Here is a 21,576-nt window from a genome sequence, read left to right on the forward strand (position 1 = left end):
CGAGGCCCACAATTAGGTTGTGGGAGCGGCATCAGTTTAGGATTCTCGGTGTTGTTGACCCACATGTTAACCATGGTTAGGAGTCTAGTGTTATAGTAGAAACATAAGTGATGTGGATTATTCATCAAGAATCAATCGATGATAACATTCGGAAGCTAAGGATCTAAAAAGAATTCCCCTAGTTTTCTTTACGCTCCGCTCGTGCGTGGCACTATTTGCTAGCGGAGGTACTCATTCATGTATTTATTTCGAGAGAGATTCACGACTAGGAGTCTAGGACTTAAGACCCTATTTAAACTAAACGGTAACCAACCCCACCCGCCCTCGTTAATCACTCTTCCGAAAAGAATAACAAATTAAATCAAGAAAACATTGGGATATGGATTCAACGTATGTTACCAAGATGGCAAGGATTAGAGTTCTATTAGTAAAGAGTAATCCGCCCTGAAACCATTTTATCTTCTCGTGTGGTTCTTTAGTAGAAAGAAGCTCGAAACAGAGAGGAAATGGTGTATCGGACATCCATAGCCGTCGAGGTGGTGCCGCCGTATCTAGGAATTCCCCCGAAATAATAGCCATCTCTTTATAGCTAGAAAACAATATTATTTATTAAGTACTATTCATTTGTAGTTGGCAATTATGAATATGAAAAACTTGCTACATGGTTAGTAAATTGTTCAAATCATACAAATTTGATATAAATTACTATTATTATATAATATAGATATAATGTACTTTTATTTATCTTGAAATGAATTAAAATGTTGAGATTTGGAAAATATAAGGAGCTTTTATGCTATTTATAGAATATAGGGGCAATTTTAATATTTGCCAAAGTTTAGGGGGGTTTTTTATACATTTCACCAAAAAAAATAAAAATAAAAATAATAAAAGAAAGGGAGTGCTGACAAGGCAATAATGCAAAAACTTAGTTAAAATCCCGAAGAAAAAAAAAAGGAATCAACGGTCAAGATCTGCTCCACCCTTTCTGGCTCTCAGTTTATCTTCCCAACGATATAATCATCTCCCAACTCTCACTCCTTCCCCCGACCTACAAAGAGAAACCTCTCTCTTTTCTAATATATATATATATATATATGATATAACCGTGTGTGTGTGTGTCTATATATATATATATATATATATATATATAGAGAGAGAGAGAGAGAGAGAGGGTGAAGTTCTGTGTTGTGTGTGTGTGGAGAGATGATGTTAGGGAAGAGGGGGCGGCCTCCGCCGATGAAGAGAACTACAAGCATGACAGAGTTCACCTGGGATCTCAACGGCGGCGCCGCCGCCGCCGAGGGTGTGTATCAGCCTTTCGATCTCAACAACCCTTACAACGGCGGTCTAGATCAGAAGTACATGGCTTCCGCCGCCGCACCCAGAGGCCAGCGGCGCAACTCGGCGGAAATAACTGGTAATTTCTTGAGGGCGTGTTCTCTGTGCAAGCGCCGCCTCATCCCAGGTCGCGACATCTTCATGTACAGGTACAAATATCAAATATATATATTTTCTTTAATTTCCGATGTATATCTATGATTGCTTACTGCATAATGATTAATGATTATATGTATTAATCTATCTTCCGCTGTAATAAGTTTTTTAATTTTCTTTTTGGAATAAATATGTTTATACAGAGGTGATAGTGCGTTCTGCAGTCAAGAGTGTAGACAACAACAGATGAATAAAGACGAGAGAAAAGACAAGTGTTTGGTTTCATCCGCCCCAGTTACCCAACTCTCCGCCACCGCCGATAGGGTTTCCGCCGTCTAGTACTTCAGCTACGAACGACTTGTTCAATATATATATATATATATATATATATATATATATATTTTCTGATATATATATGTTTTATTAATTAGATAAATATGCATGTATACGAGTGTTGTTGCTAAATATTTTCATCTCAAGTTCATTGGCCAAATTTTGGTAAAGTTGTAATTTCATGTCACGCACACCCAATCAAAAGAATTTGAACAAGACGAAAAAAGGGTAAACAAATCCGATTTTTTGTATGTATTTATTATTTTAAATTTAATTTATTGTTTATAATTAAAATCGGATCGAATTTTGAAATCTCATTTATATTCCAAAATTGAAAACACTCAAATCAAAATCGGCGGAATTTTAAAATTTACGCTCCAATTTTCACCTCTAATAATTACTCTAAAGAAAATAATATCCAAATAATTTGGGATTGGTTGTCGAATTATATTTATTTAATGTTTAATAAATGAGAGAAAAATGCAGCCATGGAGATGGTGACTGAAGCATAGAGGGTGAAGTTTTGGTCCCATGAAAATGAATTTTGGTTGGGACCACTTTAATACCCACTTTGGCTTCAGTGGGGTGCACCTAGTACACCACCACATATTTTATTTTTAATTTTCTTTATTTTAGTATTTTATTTATTTTAATTTAATTTAATTTTAAAATTAATACTAGTTTATATTCGATCTCCATTTCATGAAAATGTAAATAGATTCAAGGGACGTTTAGCCAAATTTATTGAAATATTTTATAGGTCCTCCTATCATGGAATCTTATTACTATAACAAGATTCTTGAATTTGTTGAATAAAAAAAAATATTATGAAATTTATAAATACTACAAAACTTTTGTAATTAATTTATAGTCCCTAAACGACTTCTAGTTCATTGCACCTGAAATTATTGATACTAGTTTGAGCTGTCAAATTTGTCTCCTAATTTGCCAATTATGGCAGATAATATTTATTATTAATAATAATAATAATAATAATAATAATAATAATAATAATAATAATAATAATAATAATAATAATAATAATAATAAATAAAGTGGAAGATAATTCTTAATTAGGGATGGAATTATTAAGTAGAAAGATGCATGGATGCTTCCTCCAAAGATTTCAAATCTTTACTTTATTCTTTATTTGATTCTCTCTTTCATTGTTAGCAACAATTTAATCAAAACAAATGGTTTTATTTATGTAGTTTGTGTTGGTATATGTTAAAGGAATGCATAGTGTAATAATTTATTGGGAGGCTTCAACTCCTATATATTTTTGAGTCCCACTATACTTATGAAAAGTTCGTGTTACCATTGGAGGGTCTTTTTGCAACTTGTGCCATACTTCAGGGACCAAAATGTATTGTTAACCCAAAAGCATATAAAGGGAAGTTAAGGACCCAATGTTTAGATCAAATTGTTCCCTAAACTAAAGACTCTTTAATTAGATTAAAAGGTTCTTATAATTAATTAAATAGTATCTTTAGTGTTAATTATACATTGGAAAGTGTGCATGTCTTTTCTTTTTTAATGGATTGATTTGTTTGGAGACAAATTGCACCATACCTTCTGCCGTGGATGGGGAAACAACTGGGGCAATTAATTAATAAAAATTAATAAAAGCTCTACTTTATTTAACACTTCAAATCATTTAGTTTGCTGTTAATTAACAAATTTTTCACCTATATCTTTTTTCGGGATTATATATATACATATAAATACATTTTTGTGAAATGAAATCGTAGAACATTGATGAAGTATTGATATTTGAGAATATCGAACCGAACATATAAAAATAATTAATTTTAATCAAGTTTATGATTGATTGCTTACAAAATATTCCTATTAATTATGTTTTGCTAAAGTTATATTAAACTTTTATTTTTGAAGTAATGAATTAGTTAAGAACAACTTGTGCAAGTGGGCATGTGTATTATGAGTTGTCCAATAAATTATGATTATTTGTTGGCGTTTGTGAAAGAAAATAATCATTATGTAGCGTGTCAGTGACTCGAAATAAGATTCTTAATCCAAATAAAGTAAAAAATTTAACTACATCACTCCTTATTTCTGAGAGTATTGAGGGCGTTCCCACTTGTTTGGACGTGGGCCACGTGGCTCAGTGTATTATTGGATGATATTTTTGGCGGTTTTTTCTTCCAAGTTCATACATCACCAACTGGTTTGTCATTATTATTAAATTTATATGATCTACGGCTCTTGTTTTTTTTGGTTTTTTTTTTCTTTTTTTTTAATTCGTATGTGTTGTTTTCTTTCATTTTCTTGGTGGTTGTAATTGGGTGGACTATGATAATAATAATAATAATAATAATAATAATAATAATAATAATAGTTAAATTTCTTCTTTAATTATATTTCACACATGCCGACTTTATATACTCTTTCTAAAAGTACCGATACAAATTTATTTAGTAATTAATTTTTTCAATATATTTAAAATATCTATGAAAACTGTAAAAATAAAATAAAATAAAATAAATACAAATCTAGTAATGGGTATTTTCTTTTCTTTAATCCAAGATAATAATTTGAAGATTTATGTAATATTTCTCAATGAAGCTATATGCCAAACCACTGGGCCTACTTATAACATTAAGCAAACCTTTTTGGGCCTCTTGGGCCAAACGAAGAACGTTTTTCCCTTCATGCCTACATTCTAGCCCATTAACAGAATAACAATAACCAATCATAATGGGCCACCTAAGACAGAAAATTAAGAACATCATTCATCGATGGAATTAATTTGTTTTCACCAAAACTGAAACCCCAAATATCAGTTTCTTGCATTCATTTGTTTATGTTTGAGCTTCCTTTAGCCTTTTTTTCCTTCTCTTTCTGCTTCTTCCTTTTCTCCTTCACCTCTTCTCCGGTCAACTTTATTTTGAAGCACATTATATTTTAATCCTCCTCAATAACTCACACCCACTCTATATATACGATTGGTTGTGGTTCTCCCTCCTAATTAAATTGCCGCCAATCTGCCGTCCTGGGCCGGTATTTATATCCCCCTTTTTGCTTTTATTATTAATTATTTTGCATTAGCTTATTATTTTCCTGGTTAAAGTTAATCTCCTAGTTAAGGTTTGTTTATTAGTATTAGTATTAATGAAGGTACGAAGGATGAGTTTCAAAATTTATTCATATTTGTTCTTAATTAATTTCTGAAATAACTAGCACAGAATATGAGGAAATACATTCAAATTATTCATCAAAATTAAAAGATAGAGAAACATGGGGGGAGTAACAATGAAACATCACCATCTACAGTGAACCCATAGAAGAGAAGATATTCATTAACGTTGCCCTAGATCATATCCAAGTCCACGTGAATTCCCTCACATCTCCTCCTTCCTACCATTAATTAATACCCTTTTCTTACTTTCATCTCTGCCCAAAATCACTAATACATATACATTAAATATGTAGAAGAAATGTTATGTTGACCATATATATGTTTGAAAATTGAAATAGTGAGGGAGTAATTTAATAATAATAATAATGGGAGTGAAGGAAACTCGTGACTCTAGTTGGAAAAGCCCTATTTGAACAGGCAGGCAGCCGTGTTTCATGTGAAAACCCTATGACATGTACTTTTCCTATATTTAATCTTCCTTAGCTTCTTCCGACTATCTTAGTTATAAACCAACCTTTGTCCAATCTTCCAAATATTTCCTCCACCATCAAAATTTACTTCCTCTCTATCTCTCTTTATATCTTCCATTTTTCATGTGATATATATCTTTCTTTCCAAAAAGAAGCAATGGGGGGAATAAGCACAAGTAACACCTTCCCAACATTCTCTACTGTCTACATATTTTTCTTGTTACTTACCACCACCACTAGCAATGCCCTCAGGCCTTATCATTGTACGCCTCTACGTTTCTTTTCTCCCCATTTTCCATTACGTCTTTCTGTATCTATATCTATATCTATCTCTATCTCAATATAGTAAATATCTATTTTTTTATTCAATCAATTTCATTACATATTAACTGATCCTAAATGTTGGCCTTTTCAGTTGCCCATCTTAGCAAAGGCACTGACCAAAGTCTTACGAGCATCAAGGTACATATTTACCACCTTATTTCTTTACTCTCGTTTTCACCCAACTTATTGTCTTCTTTCTTCCGACATCTTGGCCAATATTACTCATACTTCCAAACTTTCTTTGGGTGAACAATATTATATAACTAATACTATTTACATAATGATATTGGTAACAAGCACATATATAAATATACGCCCACTTAATTTTGTACAAACTTATAATTAATGCAACAAATAGATATATATATATATATAATGTGGAATACATATATACAGGAAGGAGAGATAGGAATGGAGCTATACCCGACGGGGTCCAGCCTGCCGGATTGTTTGCATGCTTGTGGGCCATGCGCACCTTGCCGGAGGGTAATGGTCAGCTACTCAAAGTGCTCCGTTGAGTCCTGCCCTGTCGTCTACCGCTGCATCTGCAAAGGAAAATATTACCATGTTCCATCCAATTAAATTATAATCTAGCCGAAAAAGAAGACCAGATTAATGTTGCTTGATTATTCTCTTTGCTGCTTTTTTCTTCTTTCTCTTGTTTGATAGTAAGTTAATCTTGGGTTAGTTTTAGCAGTAGTAATTAGTGTTACAGAGTTGTAGGCAGATGGAGATTAGCAGACGTTGCAGAAAAGTAAGGAAGCTTAAGCCAATGGGAGATGTAAATATATCCAGTTTTGATTATCTATTCAGTTTTATTATTAATATTATTGTTATTATTATCCTTCTAGGCATTTTTCCAAGTTTAATCAGCAGAATCTTTATCTACTAGTTTCGCATCTTTTGTTAACGATGGCTGATAGTGTCTTAATTCACTGGATTAAACTTAATAAATGTACACAGAACGTGAAATATGGTGTTAAGAAAAAAAACACCATTTCACGTTTTTTTCGTACAGTAAATCTACATGCTCCTCAGTAAACATCTCAGGAAAAACAACATGGGAGTTGAGAAGGGTTACCATCTACAATTCATCTTCATCCTTTTCAAGTTCAAGGCCCTCTGCTGCCAGAAGCTGTCCTATGATCTTTTTCTTGTCTTCTTCGGCTTTACTCCTCATTAAATCTCTTTTTCTTAGGACAAGTGTATGTCTCCTTAAAGTGCTGTGGAAGTTCTCTATGGATGCTTTTTTCTCTTTCACCAATATCTTCCTTTCTTCTTCAGGATCGATCTGAATTTCCAATTCATAAACATACAAACTTCATATAATATGCACTTCTGCAACTTGTAGTATCATTCCTTGATTCCAATTTTTCCAAATATAAGAAAAAGCGAGAAAAAAAAAAACTACCTTCGAACGAGCAAGACGACGTGCACGGAGATTCAATTCACGTTGCTGTTGTTCAGCCCAAGCAGCAATTGCCATGTCACCTCTTTGATCAAATGCTTTTCGTTTCTTCATAAGCCAGTCCATCCATGATTGAGACGCCTGATATCGATCGGAGTAGGTTAGATACAGATGATAAACAAATGGAAGATGAAAACAGAAAATACTAGCCAGTGAAAAATCGGCCCATTAGTACATGTTAAAAGCAAGCTTAAGTTCATTCTTCATAAAATGAACATTTTTTTCCATTGAATCGAACATTACAAACTCTAGCTGTTAGAACATTTGCAACATAACAAAATGCATCATTCACGACTCCACCAAAAATATTTCCACATTTACATATACGTATAGGTAATAGGCATAACCTGCCGATTGGTTACATTAGTTTGAAGTCTTTTTGCCTGAACACTCATCAAAATGTATAGAAGGTTAAACTGATAGAATGCAAGAAAGAATCACCTTCATTGGATTCACACGATTGTCAGTGTCATATTTTCTCCGGTTCTCCTCATCTACAAGAAGCTCATATGCAGCCTGTATCTTTATAAATCGAGCTTCAGCTGTTTCACCTTCTTCTAATGTCCCTCTTCCATCATAAACTTGAGACATATAAAAATGTTCTTCGTCAGTCCAGGACCTCCAGGTCAAAGAGAAAATAATTTTTATTTCGAGCCGGAGATAATTTAGAATAAACATTAAAACTTAGAATTCCTATAACGAACACAACTCAAATGTAAGCAAATGGATTGTATTCTCAACTCAAGTATATATGCAGAAGATGCATTACAGATAGGCTACGGGAATAAGGGACAAACCATCAGGGTGATAGAATTTAGCCAAGCGTCTGTACGCTACTTTAATTTGCTCTTCATCTGCATCCTTATCCAATTCTGCAAGTCAAGAGTTGCAGATGCTGTAAATCAATAATCACTTTCAAGAGAATTGAAACAATTACCAGAGATAAGTCTTCATTGTCAGAAAATATAAAAAGATTCAATGCAGAGATTATCACAAATAAAAATGCTTAGGAAACAGAATTTTTTTTAAAAGCTAAAATAATTGAACTGGTTAAAAGCCGAAAAACAGTTTTACCTAGGGTTTCATACGGAGATTTGGAGTCAGTCCAATTAGAAGCCCTCGTAGCCACCATCCTCCTCTGCCGATTCAACCTCACCCGCGGCTCATACTTGCTCCGTTCCCCCAATTTATCGTAGCAAACAGCAAAACCCGACGAAGATGTCGACGGAGGCCTCCAACTGTAGCTAGGGCTTTCAATCGACGAAACCCAAGCCATCGATCTGTAGCAAAACGCCACAGAAGAAAACACCGTTTGCGGCCGACATATCGCCCGTAAATTACTCATCATATTCCGTCGCCCACAGCTGATTCCGTCGGATTTTCGCTTTCCGATGAAGGTTTTCTACGGAATTCCTGAATCAATCGAGATGATTGAAGGCGTGAAGGAAGATAACTGTGATAACTGTGAAGTATGAAATTGACGGATTTTTTTTTTTTTTTTTCAAATTATTAAAAGTTTCAGTGAATCTCTGTGGAATTCATTTATTTATTTATTTATTTATTTTCCTTTAAATTATGTGGATAGTTTCGCTCCAAATATAGTTGACAGTCAGCGAACGGAATTAGCTTCGAAAAATTGACCGTTTTCGCCGTTCCGTTATCTTCTCAAATGGGCCCAACGTATCTTCAATTTGGGCCGTCCGTCAAGTAAACGGTTTCGGGTCAGATTGGTGAGTTGGATCCTAATCACAGCACTTCACAATTTTATCCGGGTTTGGATTTGGATCAAATGGATCATGGGCTGCAATCTAATTTGTTAGACCTAGTGCACCACGGCGCACGTGACGGATTTCGGAAATAACATTTTAAATTGTTTGACTTTTAATTTATTTATATTTAATTTAATTTACTATTATGAACTGTCATGAATTTGAAAATTTGATACCAAATTTACGCCTATTTAGAAAAGGTAATATTTTATTTAATTAACGTGTCCTTATTTAGATCGATCCTTAAAAGATGCGCGCAATATTTGAAATAAAAGCAGGTACCAGAATGAGAAAATAAAATATTAAAAGGACTAAATTGCAAAAGAAAAAGTGAATCCCCATTAAAGGACTTCCCGCTTCTCGGGGGTCAGTGTCTGATAATTTTCTCATGTTTGTCAAAATGGCAGACCCCAAAATCTCAAACTGAAGGGTTTCAATTCCTAGTCTTCGTGTTTTCTTTCTAACGCGAACCCACATTTAATTAATTCTCCCCTCTTTCCCGATTTCTTCTTGCAGATCCGTAAGTCACCCATTTCCCTTTTGTTTTTTAATTATATTTTGTTTCTGTTCATGATTTTTGTGATTGGGTTTTTTTAATTTTTTTTATTGTTTTCTGTGTATCATTTTGATGTCATTGTTAAGTTCTTATGCTAATCATTCTCAATTAGTCTTTTTTTTTTTTTTTAAATTAACCCTTGTAATTTTGGTATGTTAATTGGGTGATATTATTATATGTTTGATAATCTGTGCTTTTGGGTCGAGTTAATTGCTGAATGAAATTCTATTTTAATCATGATGGATTTTCAGTTAGATCACCATTTTTATTTGTATTCGTTCTACTATTTTTTGGGGTTTTTATGCCGATATTACTTGTATTGTATCTCGTTTTGTGTGTCTGAGCTGTATTTAGTGCAGTTAACTCGCAACGTAATCATTTTGTGTGTCACATCGATGATAACAATGCCAGGGTTTAAGGCTCGACACTTGTCGATTGTTTAATGAATAGGTTTTTTACCACCATTTTATGTGTTAAAAGCATCCACATTGTTCGATATGAAATTACTTTTGAAAAACTTGTTTTCCTGCATTAGGATATTACGTTAGCATATCGAAAATCGCCCGAAAAATGATTTAGTGTGATTTCTGCAGTATATATAGTTCTTGAATAAAGGGGAGGAAGGCTCTGGTGAGAAAAAAACAGGGTGATTCCTCCTACAGCTACTTCTGTCAAAACCGAGTGAACCGTCGTATTTGTAAGAAAATAAAATAAAGATATGGAGCACCCGACAAATGCAAACCTAGTACTTGAGAAAGATGCACCCGCACCTGATATCGAAAAGGAGGAGATGAAAAATGTTGATACTGTTAAGAAAGAAATTTTGGAGTCTTCGTCTGACATAGATGAGGTAGATTCGCCTCGTGTTCCGATCAAAGAGCAATTAGAATCACCGATTGTAAATAGTGATGAAGTTAAGAGCGAAAAGAGATCAGACGATGATGCAATAGATTCTCTCGAGGAGGAAAAGGAACCCGTCTTTGATGGGACCGAGGTACCTGGAATAGAAGATAAGGAATCTGCTTGGTCCGAAAAGGCGGTGGCTCTTACAAATTTCGTTAGGCAAAAAAGTTTAGTTGCGGTGTCTACTGTTCTTCGCCGTCTTTCCATGAAGAGTGATGATGGAATCGAAGATTCCTCTGAGGAGAAAGATTCTTCGCCAGAAAACAAGGTTCTAGAAGCTTCTGGAAAATCCGGAGAGAGATTTAATTGGAGCCCTCTTTCTCTTATTGGGATTGGAGACAGCAAATCCGAACAAGAGCAACCCGTCGAAGACGTAACTCAGCCTATTGCCATGAAAGGACGAATTATCTTGTACACGAGTTTAGGGTGCAACGACTGCAAAGAGGCGAGAAAGTATCTACATGCAAAAAGACTCCGATATGTCGAAATAAATATTGATGTGTATCCGACCAGAAAGTTAGAGCTGGAGAAAATAGCTGGATCGTGTGCTGTTCCTCGGGTTTTTTTTAATGAAGTTCTAATCGGTGGTTTGAACGAGATGAAGATTTTGGAGGAGTCTGGTAAACTTGGAGAGAAGATTGACTATGTTGTGAGTGAACCGCCGTCGTTTGAAGCTCCTATGCCGCCACTCTCTGGTGAAGATGATCCCTCGAGTAATGGACCTGTCGATGAGCTGGCGCTTGTTGCTCGTAAAATGAAAGGATCGGTTTCCGTTAAGGATCGGTTTTACAAAATGCGCGTGTTCAGCAACTGTTTTCTTGGTTCGGAAGCTGTTGATTTCTTGTCTGAAGATCAGTTATTGGAAAGGGACGCGGTAAATTTATTTTACTTCGTTGTATATTTGCATTTGTGTCTTCTTTGTGTGTTTCAGTGCTGAACATTACGTAATGTATCGATTTAGGCTGTTGAATTTGGTCGAAAGCTCGCAAACAAACTCTTCTTCCAACACGTTGAGTGAGTTTACCGAAATTCTTTCTCGTCTTCTTTTATAAGTTTGATTTTTTTTTTTATGTACTTTGAATTGAATCAGACTTATGTTATTTTAATTTGTCGATAAAATTTCAGGGACAATATATTCGAAGACGGAAATCACTTGTACCGTTTTCTAGACGACGACCCTCTCATCTCTCAATGTCAAAACATACCAAGAGGCATTAACGAAGGGAAACCAAAACCCATCTCCGAAATTTCTGCGCGCCTTAGATTTCTGCTTCGTGCAATATTGGAAGCATATTCTTCTGAAGATGGACGGCACGTTGATTATAGAAGCATTCACGGCAGCGAAGAGTTTGCAAGGTTTGTTCAAAATCAAAAAAAAAAATTGATAAGTGTAGATTATGGTTGACTTATTTCTAAACGTTGTATACATTTTTTTTTTGTAGGTATTTGAGGATAGTTGAGGAGCTTCAACGAGTAGAATTATTTGAGATATCAAGAGAAGAGAAGCTATCGTTTTTTATTAATCTTTATAACATGATGTCGATTCATGCAATACTTGTGTGGGGCCATCCATTGGGAGCTTTGGAGCGAAGAAAAACTTTCGGGGATTTTAAATACGTGATTGGTGGATCTACATATTCACTTTCGGCTATTTACAACGGGGTTTTGAGGGGTAACCAAAGACCACCTTATAATCTCGTAAAGCCGTTTGGAGCGAAAGATAGGCGATTAAAGGTAAACTTATACCTCTGTTATTGATAAATTTGCTCGTTTTCCCACACATGTAATTCGCAATATTCTGTCTCTCCTAATTTTCAGGTTGCTCTTCCTCACGTGGAGCCTCTTGTTCACTTTGCACTAGTCTGTGGGACCCGATCGGGTCCCGCCATTCGATGCTACTCGCCTGGAAATATCGATACAGAGTTGATGGATGCTGCTTGTAATTTCCTCAGGAACGGAGCACTTTATGTTGATTCGATTTCCAATGTCGTCTATGTCAATAAAATACTGAGATGGTAATGTTTTTTTTTTTTTTTTTTTTTTTTAAATTTATTTATAATCTTCTTTTTAATTTGATTTTTTTATTGCATGAAATGGGGTTTCAGGTATAGTGTAGATTTTGGGAAGAATGAGGTTGAAGTACTGAAGCATGCTGCGAACTATCTAGAAGCTTCTGATTCTCAAGCTTTTCTTGAATTGCTTTCAGATACTCAGTTGAAAGTTATTTACCAGCCATATGATTGGGGATTAAACCACTAGCTTTCTCTTGTAATAAACTCATCTACTTATTTTAGGACAAATTTTTTATTTTTTTTAATGTTTCGTTTTGAACTAGTTTTTAAGTTATTGTTTGTTATGGACTTAAAAATTCACTTTGCACGACGTCGTTTTAAGTTATTTCATACTTGCATGGGTGGATGAATAAATATGATTAAATAACGTCGTTTGCTTTTCCAGCACTTAATTTGGACTTTGGTCAAAATGCAGCTGCGATTTTTTTAATAAAAATTCCCATAAATTGCTTCCGGCCCAAGTTCAAAATTTCAATAATTGTATCTTCAGTCCACAAGAATATATACTTGCCACATAACTTTGGGTAATTGCAAAATTAGTCCTATAACTGCAACTACTTTGCAAAAATAGGCATATGCCATTTTTGTTTTCCTTTCATAAGCATCCACTAATTTAATTTTTAACATGCAATTGGAATTTGTAAACCTTTTACGAGTACTCTACCGAAAAAAGGACAAAGATCATTTAAAAAAATAAGTTACAGGACCAAATTGCAACTTTTGAATCGAAGAAGGCTGTTTTTGCAAAGCCACCCATAGTTATACACGACTGTATATATAAATACAAACTTATACCATGAAATGAGAAAACATCTCAGAACTTGAGACTCAAGTTACAAAACAAATCAGCTTTTTCTTATTCACAACTGCTTTTCTTGAAGCTGCATTTTGGAGTTATAAGCTTAATTTACAAAAAGCAATGTCGATGGCTGGAGTTGATATTGCAGAGGCACATTTCTTGAGGAAGCTGCACAAGAACAAGACAGAGACAGAGGAAACTTGTGAGCAGAAATCAACTCAACCGAAATCACTTATTAGTTCAAAAGCTGAAAGTGCTACTTCCATTGGCTGCTTTTCCAGGATATTCAAGAAAATTCATCCCTCAGTGCCAAAAAAAAAACAAAAAAAAAGCACCACACAGCTTAAGTAGCAGCTAATTTTGGGGATTTATGTTTAGCTACATATATATATATATATGTTGTATGCGAAATGAATTTAAAGTGTTAAAGAGGTTTTTGAAGTGATAAATTGATTTATTTTGGGATAATTCCAAAGTTAATCGAAAATTGCTTAACTTCGTGGCAATTAAGTACTTCAAAAAACATGAACCTCATTGTGTACATCAATAGTTAGGTTTCTTTATCATCAAATAAAAAATAGGGTAAATTACGATGCATCAATAGTTAGGTTTCTTTATCATCAAATAAAAAATAGGGTAAATTACGATGCAACCGTTGAGAGGCAATGTCAAATTACAAAAATCCCCTTATATTTGGCTAATTACAACCACCACACAACTATGAATATTTTTACACGTCTACCCTTAAGGGTGTCTACTATAATCTTTTAGATTATATGAAATATTCTTTAGTTTGTACCCGTTTTACCCCATTCGAGCTCCACATTTTAAGAAACAAGATGATCATAATGTGTCTCTTATAATCGTAAATATCATACGTGTAAGAAGATTCATAATTGAGGGGTGTGGTTGTAATTACCTAAACAGGAGGGGTTTTTTTCAAGACGTGGCCGTAATTTACCAAAAAAAAAATATACAACATAAAAAAACAAATTAGAAAAAGAAAAAAAAAAAAAGAAGAAAGAGCAAATTGCATTGTAAACCTTCGAGACAAAGCCATTAGATACACATTCTTACCTGTACGAGGGAAATAAACATAAATCACCCAAAAAGGGTACAATCCAACAACAAACAACACTCAAATTTGACGTTTCTTCAATTTTTTCGTAGATTCTTGTTTTGTGCTCGGATCCCTTTCTATACTTAGGTACAACATTCTCAAAAACCAAACACTATAGTCTATAAACCAGTTCATACGTGACGTGTGAGACATTTCGAAAATATAAATTAACATGTACAAGGGCTTCTCTAAATGCAATCAAGCAGGTATCGAAGAATGTTTGAAGAGAAACCCATTTTTCGTCAAACATGTCACATGATGGAGCACGAGCATCCGACTTTCTTTTTGGAATTCTCCTCCAATTTATCTGCACAAATATCATATCTCATATTAGTTATGCAAACAGGATCCATGCTGTTAGTTAAGAGTAATTGAATTGAACAAAGAACGAGCTATAGAGTTAAGAGATGCTGAATCAAGAATCAATCCGGTTATATATTACTACGGATTCCGTCTCAATATTATTTTTTAATAAATCTTTAAAGTAAACAACATATTACCGTTATGCTTATTTGGAAGGGGAGGGCGCACGACAACAAGCATAGTGATTGCACCACCCGGAACTTCACTGAGTGGAGTTCTCGACTCGGCCAGGGTTCTGTTATTTTCCAGTATCTTTCCTGCATTAATCAGCTTTATATCGTTTATGGATTTGGGCCCGTTTAATTTATCTGCAACAACACAAGTGCCTGTGTGAGGATAATCGATAGTCGTCAAGAAGTCAATAGCCAAGTAACGATCAACGATTACTTTAACTCTACCATGACAGACACATAAAAAATACTAACAACAGATATTGCAACGATTTCATCCGATCGATAAAATTTACGACAATCTGATTTTCACCTAGCAGGCAAAGAGTGGACTTCGTATTCAGAATCTATGTTCCGTAAAATAACTCGAAGTTCCATTTTGACAAGTTACGATACAGTCCAAATCAACAAACATAAAAGGATGAACATGGATTAAAGATCAAACCCGAAACGAAAAAGGACTAAATGAGCATAAGAAATGATAACCTTTGGGCCATTGTGCAATAATCTTTTCCTTGAGAAATGTGACGGTTGCACCAGAATTATACATACTTGGTCCAATGTCACTGCCATCAGCTAACCTAAATTTGAGCTCAACCAATTCATTCACAGCCATTAAATAAAACCCTCAGAGCTACACAAACAAAATCAAAAGTCGCCGCCTTTATTTGAATTCAACATCTCAAATTAGGGTTTAATCCAAAAGGGGGGAAACAGCAGAATCAGAGCCCAGATCAGAACTTTCTCAACGATTTGACTTGGGATACTAGTAAAACAATCAAAAAACTAGAAAGCAATCCAATTTCTAATTTAAAAAAAAAAAAAAAAAAAAAATCGGCCTTTTTCAGCTGTAAATATCTTCGAGGATCCGGATCGACGGAGAAGATCTTTGCCGGAAACAAATCCAACTGTAATGAACTGTGGCAAGATTTGAAGATTTGGGGAACGGAAATTAGAGGAGAGAAGGGTTTGATAACTGAAAAAGGGTTTGCATTTTGCAATGAATAGTTCCGCCGGCTGAAACGAAACTTTGTTTTTTTGCTTTGGAATTCCTCTAGTAATTATTTGTTCATTTATTTAATTGCTTGATGTTGAAATAAAGAACTTTGATCATTTCTATATATGATGAAAAATGACAAAAAGGAAGGGTCCAGATAAGATTCTTCTGTGGATCCATCTCAAAATTGGTCGACTGATTTATTATTATTATTGCTGAAATTATATTTTTTTTATTACTAATATTTAAATTGTTATTTTATATCAGTTTTTTTTTTCTTTTTTTTTTTTTTACAACAAAGGAAAAACCGTTTTTACTTTTTCGCAATTTTTTATTTTTGGGATTTCAAAAATCGGAATTCTTGAAGGTTTTGCTCCGGCGACTATGAAGGATTGATCGATCCCGGTGGCGACGGATTTTGCTCGGGTTTTGTTTTGTCTAATCTTGCAATGTTTGTTTTTTCTTTTTGATTTTGCAAAAATAATTTGTCTTTTTTCAGCTTCATCAACAAAACAAGAGAAATATAATTAACGGGCATATCGGTCATTTCATGTTTAGCTATGTTATAATAAAGTTAAATATTTCAGTTCATGTGTATTAAAATTAAAATAGTTTAACATAAATAAAAAATTCAAAATACGACACAATATATTGAACTTTATGTGTTACTCTATTAGCATGAACCGAAAAAGAATTCAATACATCAAAATACTTATTCTCAATAAATTAGGTTTATGTGTTTTGAAGTTAGTTAATATTAGATAAACAATAAAATTAATAAATAAAGTTGGTTGCCCGATATTATCCGACTAACTAACTTTTTAGGATATTATAAACTATTATCGACTCAACTATATATTGTTGGTTGATATAATCGACCCAACTTGAATGAGTTGGTTGATAGTAGATTATCCATAAAAAAATAAAGGTGGAAAATTGGTTGGTTGGTTGGTAGATAAAACCGACAATGACAACCCTATGTAAAACAAATGTTGTGACTAGAGTTGTTTGGGTTGGGCCTAAAAATATGTACCACGAATCATTAATTCTTGAATGGTTTTATAAAAAATACTAATGTCATACCATGCATACGTTATTGGGCCACACTTAGGCTTGGCCCATTGTAAAACTATTCAATTAATTTGATTAATTCATTTAATTTAATTTAATTAAATTAGAGAGAGAGAGAGAGGGGAATGGGAGTTTATGGAAGTACGTGAGCAGAGACTGCAGTTGCAGAAGAAAACCCAATCATGCATGGCTGCATATATTGACAATCATAGCTGCGTCAACTACGAGCTGTACTACACTTTCACCATGCAATAATTACATTATTTAATTAATTAATTATTAAAATATAAATATCTATATCTATATATACACATATCATTGGAAATTGTTCCAGATGTTCATGTCCTCTGCCACACGCGTCACACCCCCTCGTGTTCTTGTGGGTTCAGTTCAACCATATTTTCACTTTGTAATTATCTTGGAAGTTCAAATAAATTTTTATTTTTTTTCTGAAATTTAAATTTTAAAATTTATTTAATCTTTACTTTGTAAGTGAAAATAATATATAGTTCACCTAATATACTGAATACAATAAATTTTAATTTGCAGAAGAAATAATCGCTATATTTCTAAAAATGCTAAACCTACCAACCAATGGCTGGAGATGCACTAAGCCCTAAATAATTAAGTAGCTAATTAAATTCATAATAATTCATAAATGGAATATGAAGAGGAATGTGTTAATTAGTGACAGTTGTCTCCAACTCCAAATTCCCATTTAAATATTTACATAAATATTTACTGTAATGGTAACTTTTGAAATATGTCTGGATAAGGACCCCAAATTATTCGTAGACCGACTAATAGTTGAACCGGTCCTAGAATATCTTTAATTTACCACATTTACCTCGAGTCAAATAAGTTATTTTTGCTATGATTGACTCAGAAAAATTATTCACATTGCAAATTAATTAACCTTGATACGTAATTAATTAATAAAATCGCTAGATATTATTTTTCTAATTTGAATAAAGATAAGTAAGGAAAATTATCCTAATTCAAATCCACATTTTACCCAATTCACCGATATCTCTTGATTAGCTGTCGCTGTTACTTACTCTTTTCATTTATCCCCACCACACGCGCCCACAACCGCCTACCGATGTATAAATAGACACGCTCTCTCACACACACACACACAACTCATGCTTATATAAATTTAAATAAATAAATAAAAACATCTCAATTTTCTGGGGTGGAATTGCAAAAAAAAAAAAAAAAAAAAAAAAAATCTCGATCGATTTCCATGCACAGCGCAGAAATCGGCGATTGCATCGGGGTGGAGAGCTGCGCGAACCTGAAATCGGATGTAGACGCGCCGCTGGAAGGAAGCAATCGGCGGAGAATAACGAGGGTGGAGTCGGCGGCGGCGGAGAGGGAGTATCCGCCGCCGATACCGTGGCTGGTGCAGACGGAGAATCTGCCGTCGCACATGCCGTGGGTGATGAGGAAATACTACACGGAAGACGGGAGGTTGGTTATAAAGGAGGAGAAAGTGGATCGTCACGAGTATTTCAAGTCACACCGTTTCAATGGTCGCCTCGTAATTAATCTCATCCCACTAGACGACGCCGTTGAGGAAAGCTTCAAAGAGCTTCACGCCCTAGAATATACTGTTGACGAAATCAACGGTGGGGATGATGGAATCGTGGATCCAACGGTTGCGGAGTACTGTAACTATAACGGGATAAGAGTGAACCCTTGCGGAGGGTTTGCTGCTGCGGCGGCGGCGGCGGCCGTAACTACGTTTAGGCCTCCCCTTCATATATGAGAGTGTTTAATATTTTTATTTAATTTATTTGTTTTTTCTTCATTTCAGTTTTTTTTTTTTTATTCCGTCAATCCACAGTGATGAGAGTCTAATGCGGTTTATCATTTTTGTACTTTTTGCATGTGAAATAGAGTTTTAATGTTCTTTTTTTTTTTTAAGTGTATTTCACTTCTTTTCAAAGAACAAAAAATAAAAACAATTTCGAAAAAACTACAAAAAATAAAATAAATTAAATAAATAAAGCAAGCTGTTTTGGTCGAAATTTTTGCATTTATGAGTAATAAATTGTGCGATTGGTTTGGAAGCTGGCAATTTACAGCACATAACAGGCTAATAAATCTGACCGTTATCAAAAGGAGTCAATTAATTAGATGAATTATCTTGTTAATTGCAGGACCTGAAGCAGAGTTTTTAATTTTCCGTGAAAAGTATTATGAATTATCTAAATAAAATATATTAGCCAAAAATATAAATATTTTATGTACCACTTTTGGAAACTCTAACATATATTAGCCAAAATTAGAAATATTTTATGTACCACTTTTGGAAACTCTAGGCTTGAAAATCCGAATTAAGGTCTTGTTGGGTTATTAACTGAATAAATTCCTTATTAACTAAATAATTGGAATTTATGTAATGTTGAATAATTAGTCTCAAGAATCTATAAAATAATATAATTTTTATTAGATTATTTAATTTTATATCAGCAACAAAAAAATCAAATGGTTGCATTGTTTGCAAGTAAATAAATTGCAATTTCCATTAGATAAAAATAAGGTATTATTACAATATTACCAGTGAAATAAGATAAAATTTGTTGCAAAAAAATAGTACTAGTACACTAACATTTCCTATATTTAGAACAACTTTTCCTGAACGTGACCTTATCTTTATAGAACAACTTTATAAAGGCACCGAACATGGAATTGTCAACCCTAAAGTTTTCATTCCAACAGAAAAATAAAAAAAGAATTTGTAACAATTAATTTACTAGTATTGTGAATTCTACATCATTACCTCGGATTGTGCTGAATTGGATCTAACTCATTCTCTATTAAACATCGAATATTCATTGTTAAACCTCGATATTAAGACATCCAGAAAACAAGGATGATGTCAAATTCTTCAAAATTTCTCAACACATTTGGGCACCAACAACCAAAAAATTGACTAACAAAGAATTCTCGGTGCTAATAAAAAAATTCTACTCGTTCTATGGTTAATACATTACTTTCGTCGAAGTCAATGATCTCCGGGTAGGGATTTGATGATATCCGAGTCACCTGAAATTAATAGCCAATGATAATTTGTCTCGACTTTTAATAAACCGGGTAAAAATTACTGCTCGGCTAATGAGAAAAAAGCAGAGGTATATTCGAACCTGGGTCAATGATGCTGAGGCACGACACTCGGAAATAATTCCCACAGGCAGTTCCCAGATCAACATTGTCTATGGATAACAAGAGACAACATTAATACCAAGAATTCGATTAAATTAAACAAACCCCTCCAAACAGAAACTGAGGAAAACAATGGACTAACTATAGCCATTTCCGAAGCAGATAATGCGTAGTTGTGTTAATAAAATGAAAACATCTTGTTACTACAGAGTTTAGAACTTTACGCAGTAAACAAGAATGGAAAGGCTATTACATGCTCGATAATATCAAACACACAACAGAATTTCTCATTCAGTAATTCAATTACAACAACAAGTTTTTTGTGGTAGATAGATAAAATTTGCTAATCGTTGCTTATTGATAAAGTATATATATCGAGCAAAACGGAAATGCAGATATGCACGCATAATCTAATTATATATAAACAGTCTAAATCAATCAACAATCAAACTCAATAGAAGCAAAGTAACATATATTTGAAGTAGAAAAACGAGCTTCAATTTTCTCTTAAAACATATAACAATTGACATATCAATTACGAAGATTAAGTCAGACTCAAACATAATCTTCAGATGACAAAATCTAGAAATCAAAAATACCAACAAGTAGGACATATAATCGAGGATAAGGAGAGAGAAACTCACTTCCATTGTAATGGTGGACACCAACTTTAGAAAGCATGGCGTAGTACTCAATTTCCGACTTCCTCAAAGGCGGGCAGTTGTTCGATATCAAAACCAGCTTAGCTGTCATTTCAATTTCACAAATATTTCAATTAATTGTGAGTATGAACAATCATCTTGCTAATTAAAAATTCAAATACATAATTAAAAATCAAACCTTTGGAGCTCCTTAGGGTTTTGAGAACCGTCTTGTAACCGAGAGTGTACTTTCCACTCTTCACCACAAGTGCCAGCCGGTTGTTTATGCTCTCATGAGTCTTCTTCTGCATTGCATTACCCCCATTGATTTTATTCAGTTTTTTCAATTCTCACAAATCAACAAATATGACCAACAGTAGATCTCTTCAATACATATATAAACACACATATATCCATAGATAGATACATAAACAGAGAGAGATATGTACCGTCTTCTTGCCGGTGGTCACCATTGTCGGCGGCGGTACGAAATGCAGAGTGGGAAGAGCAGCGGCCGACGGAGAGTTTTTGGGTGGTTGGGCAGCGATTTCATTTTTAGGGTTTAGTGTGTAAATATTTGATTTGCTAATTTCTTAATGGGCTTATTCCTAAATTATAATTACTACGCAAAAGGTAGGCCCGAAGAGAGAATATTGGGCCGGGCCAGATTTGGTTGCTTCCGGATTTTGACTCTTCGGTCCATATAAAAAATTAAAGCAATTAAATTAATTATTATTAACAAAAATATTCGT

The 21,576-nt window shown here is 34.0% G+C and overlaps 7 protein-coding genes across 7 annotated transcripts; 4 read left to right on the forward strand and 3 right to left on the reverse strand.

Annotated features, from left to right (window-relative positions):
• The first annotated feature begins 1,156 nt into the window (after window positions 1–1,156).
• LOC105960331 (FCS-Like Zinc finger 5) lies at window positions 1,157–1,930 on the forward strand. The gene is made up of 2 exons (XM_012984495.2): window positions 1,157–1,490; window positions 1,641–1,930. The coding sequence occupies exons 1-2, from the start codon at window positions 1,207–1,209 to the stop codon at window positions 1,774–1,776; spliced, it is 420 nt and encodes a 139-aa protein (XP_012839949.2). The 5' UTR covers window positions 1,157–1,206; the 3' UTR covers window positions 1,777–1,930.
• A 3,518-nt stretch (window positions 1,931–5,448) lies between these two features.
• LOC105959378 (protein EPIDERMAL PATTERNING FACTOR 2) lies at window positions 5,449–6,549 on the forward strand. Its single transcript, XM_012983466.2, has 3 exons — window positions 5,449–5,663; window positions 5,816–5,862; window positions 6,121–6,549. Exons 1-3 carry the CDS (start codon window positions 5,558–5,560, stop codon window positions 6,304–6,306), a joined length of 339 nt encoding a protein of 112 aa, XP_012838920.2. The 5' UTR covers window positions 5,449–5,557; the 3' UTR covers window positions 6,307–6,549.
• On the reverse strand, window positions 6,011–8,762 carry LOC105959375 (Chaperone DnaJ-domain superfamily protein). The gene is made up of 6 exons (XM_012983463.2): window positions 8,267–8,762; window positions 7,990–8,064; window positions 7,634–7,773; window positions 7,136–7,273; window positions 6,806–7,015; window positions 6,011–6,269 (listed from the first exon to the last, which is right to left on the reverse strand). Exons 1-5 carry the CDS (start codon window positions 8,538–8,540, stop codon window positions 6,809–6,811), a joined length of 834 nt encoding a protein of 277 aa, XP_012838917.2. The 5' UTR covers window positions 8,541–8,762; the 3' UTR covers window positions 6,011–6,269; window positions 6,806–6,808.
• Window positions 8,763–9,258: 496 nt separating this feature from the next.
• On the forward strand, window positions 9,259–12,788 carry LOC105959368 (electron carrier/ protein disulfide oxidoreductase). Its single transcript, XM_012983455.2, has 7 exons — window positions 9,259–9,481; window positions 10,111–11,294; window positions 11,382–11,434; window positions 11,546–11,776; window positions 11,863–12,154; window positions 12,239–12,435; window positions 12,526–12,788. The coding sequence occupies exons 2-7, from the start codon at window positions 10,236–10,238 to the stop codon at window positions 12,677–12,679; spliced, it is 1,986 nt and encodes a 661-aa protein (XP_012838909.1). The 5' UTR covers window positions 9,259–9,481; window positions 10,111–10,235; the 3' UTR covers window positions 12,680–12,788.
• Window positions 12,789–14,305: 1,517 nt separating this feature from the next.
• Window positions 14,306–16,119, reverse strand: LOC105959377 (membrane-anchored ubiquitin-fold protein 3). The gene is made up of 3 exons (XM_012983465.2): window positions 15,431–16,119; window positions 14,912–15,082; window positions 14,306–14,718 (listed from the first exon to the last, which is right to left on the reverse strand). Exons 1-3 carry the CDS (start codon window positions 15,558–15,560, stop codon window positions 14,663–14,665), a joined length of 357 nt encoding a protein of 118 aa, XP_012838919.1. The 5' UTR covers window positions 15,561–16,119; the 3' UTR covers window positions 14,306–14,662.
• Window positions 16,120–18,148: 2,029 nt separating this feature from the next.
• Window positions 18,149–18,935, forward strand: LOC105958785 (FANTASTIC four protein, putative (DUF3049)). Its single transcript, XM_012982788.2, has one exon. The coding sequence runs from the start codon at window positions 18,259–18,261 to the stop codon at window positions 18,781–18,783; it is 525 nt and encodes a 174-aa protein (XP_012838242.2). The 5' UTR covers window positions 18,149–18,258; the 3' UTR covers window positions 18,784–18,935.
• Window positions 18,936–19,816: 881 nt separating this feature from the next.
• Window positions 19,817–21,405, reverse strand: LOC105959379 (large ribosomal subunit protein eL30-like). Its single transcript, XM_088814136.1, has 5 exons — window positions 21,274–21,405; window positions 21,024–21,129; window positions 20,828–20,929; window positions 20,165–20,233; window positions 19,817–20,066 (listed from the first exon to the last, which is right to left on the reverse strand). The coding sequence occupies exons 1-5, from the start codon at window positions 21,295–21,297 to the stop codon at window positions 20,026–20,028; spliced, it is 342 nt and encodes a 113-aa protein (XP_088670262.1). The 5' UTR covers window positions 21,298–21,405; the 3' UTR covers window positions 19,817–20,025.
• Between the last annotated feature and the right edge of the window lie 171 nt (window positions 21,406–21,576).

This window comes from Erythranthe guttata, chromosome 14 (assembly GCF_056151865.1).
Source record: "Erythranthe guttata isolate IM_541 chromosome 14, IM_541, whole genome shotgun sequence".
NCBI lineage: Eukaryota > Viridiplantae > Streptophyta > Magnoliopsida > Lamiales > Phrymaceae > Erythranthe > Erythranthe guttata.

Bases quoted from the DNA above. Each gene is read 5' to 3' on its own strand.
- LOC105960331 (XM_012984495.2), top strand. From the start codon at position 1,207: ATGATGTTAGGGAAGAGGGGGCGGCCTCCGCCGATGAAGAGAACTACA. The intron at 1,491-1,640 runs GTACAAATATCA...ATGTTTATACAG, and splicing joins CGCGACATCTTCATGTACAG to AGGTGATAGTGCGTTCTGCA.
- LOC105959368 (XM_012983455.2), top strand. From the start codon at position 10,236: ATGGAGCACCCGACAAATGCAAACCTAGTACTTGAGAAAGATGCACCC. The intron at 11,295-11,381 runs GTAAATTTATTT...GTATCGATTTAG, and splicing joins AGTTATTGGAAAGGGACGCG to GCTGTTGAATTTGGTCGAAA. The intron at 12,155-12,238 runs GTAAACTTATAC...CCTAATTTTCAG, and splicing joins CGAAAGATAGGCGATTAAAG to GTTGCTCTTCCTCACGTGGA.
- LOC105959375 (XM_012983463.2), bottom strand. From the start codon at position 8,540: ATGATGAGTAATTTACGGGCGATATGTCGGCCGCAAACGGTGTTTTCT. The intron at 8,065-8,266 runs GTAAAACTGTTT...CTTGACTTGCAG, and splicing joins ATCTCCGTATGAAACCCTAG to AATTGGATAAGGATGCAGAT. The intron at 7,774-7,989 runs GTTTGTCCCTTA...ATATGTCTCAAG, and splicing joins TAAATTCTATCACCCTGATG to TTTATGATGGAAGAGGGACA.
- LOC105959379 (XM_088814136.1), bottom strand. From the start codon at position 21,297: ATGGTGACCACCGGCAAGAAGACG. The intron at 20,234-20,827 runs GTGAGTTTCTCT...TGTTATCCATAG, and splicing joins TGTCCACCATTACAATGGAA to ACAATGTTGATCTGGGAACT. The intron at 20,067-20,164 runs GTTCGAATATAC...TATTAATTTCAG, and splicing joins CCTCAGCATCATTGACCCAG to GTGACTCGGATATCATCAAA.
- LOC105958785 (XM_012982788.2), top strand. From the start codon at position 18,259: ATGCACAGCGCAGAAATCGGCGATTGCATCGGGGTGGAGAGCTGCGCG.
- LOC105959377 (XM_012983465.2), bottom strand. From the start codon at position 15,560: ATGGCTGTGAATGAATTGGTTGAGCTCAAATTTAGGTTAGCTGATGGC. The intron at 15,083-15,430 runs GTTATCATTTCT...GTGTTGTTGCAG, and splicing joins TATTGCACAATGGCCCAAAG to ATAAATTAAACGGGCCCAAA. The intron at 14,719-14,911 runs GTAATATGTTGT...ATATTTGTGCAG, and splicing joins CCTTCCAAATAAGCATAACG to ATAAATTGGAGGAGAATTCC.
- LOC105959378 (XM_012983466.2), top strand. From the start codon at position 5,558: ATGGGGGGAATAAGCACAAGTAACACCTTCCCAACATTCTCTACTGTC. The intron at 5,664-5,815 runs GTACGCCTCTAC...TGGCCTTTTCAG, and splicing joins TGCCCTCAGGCCTTATCATT to TTGCCCATCTTAGCAAAGGC. The intron at 5,863-6,120 runs GTACATATTTAC...ACATATATACAG, and splicing joins AAAGTCTTACGAGCATCAAG to GAAGGAGAGATAGGAATGGA.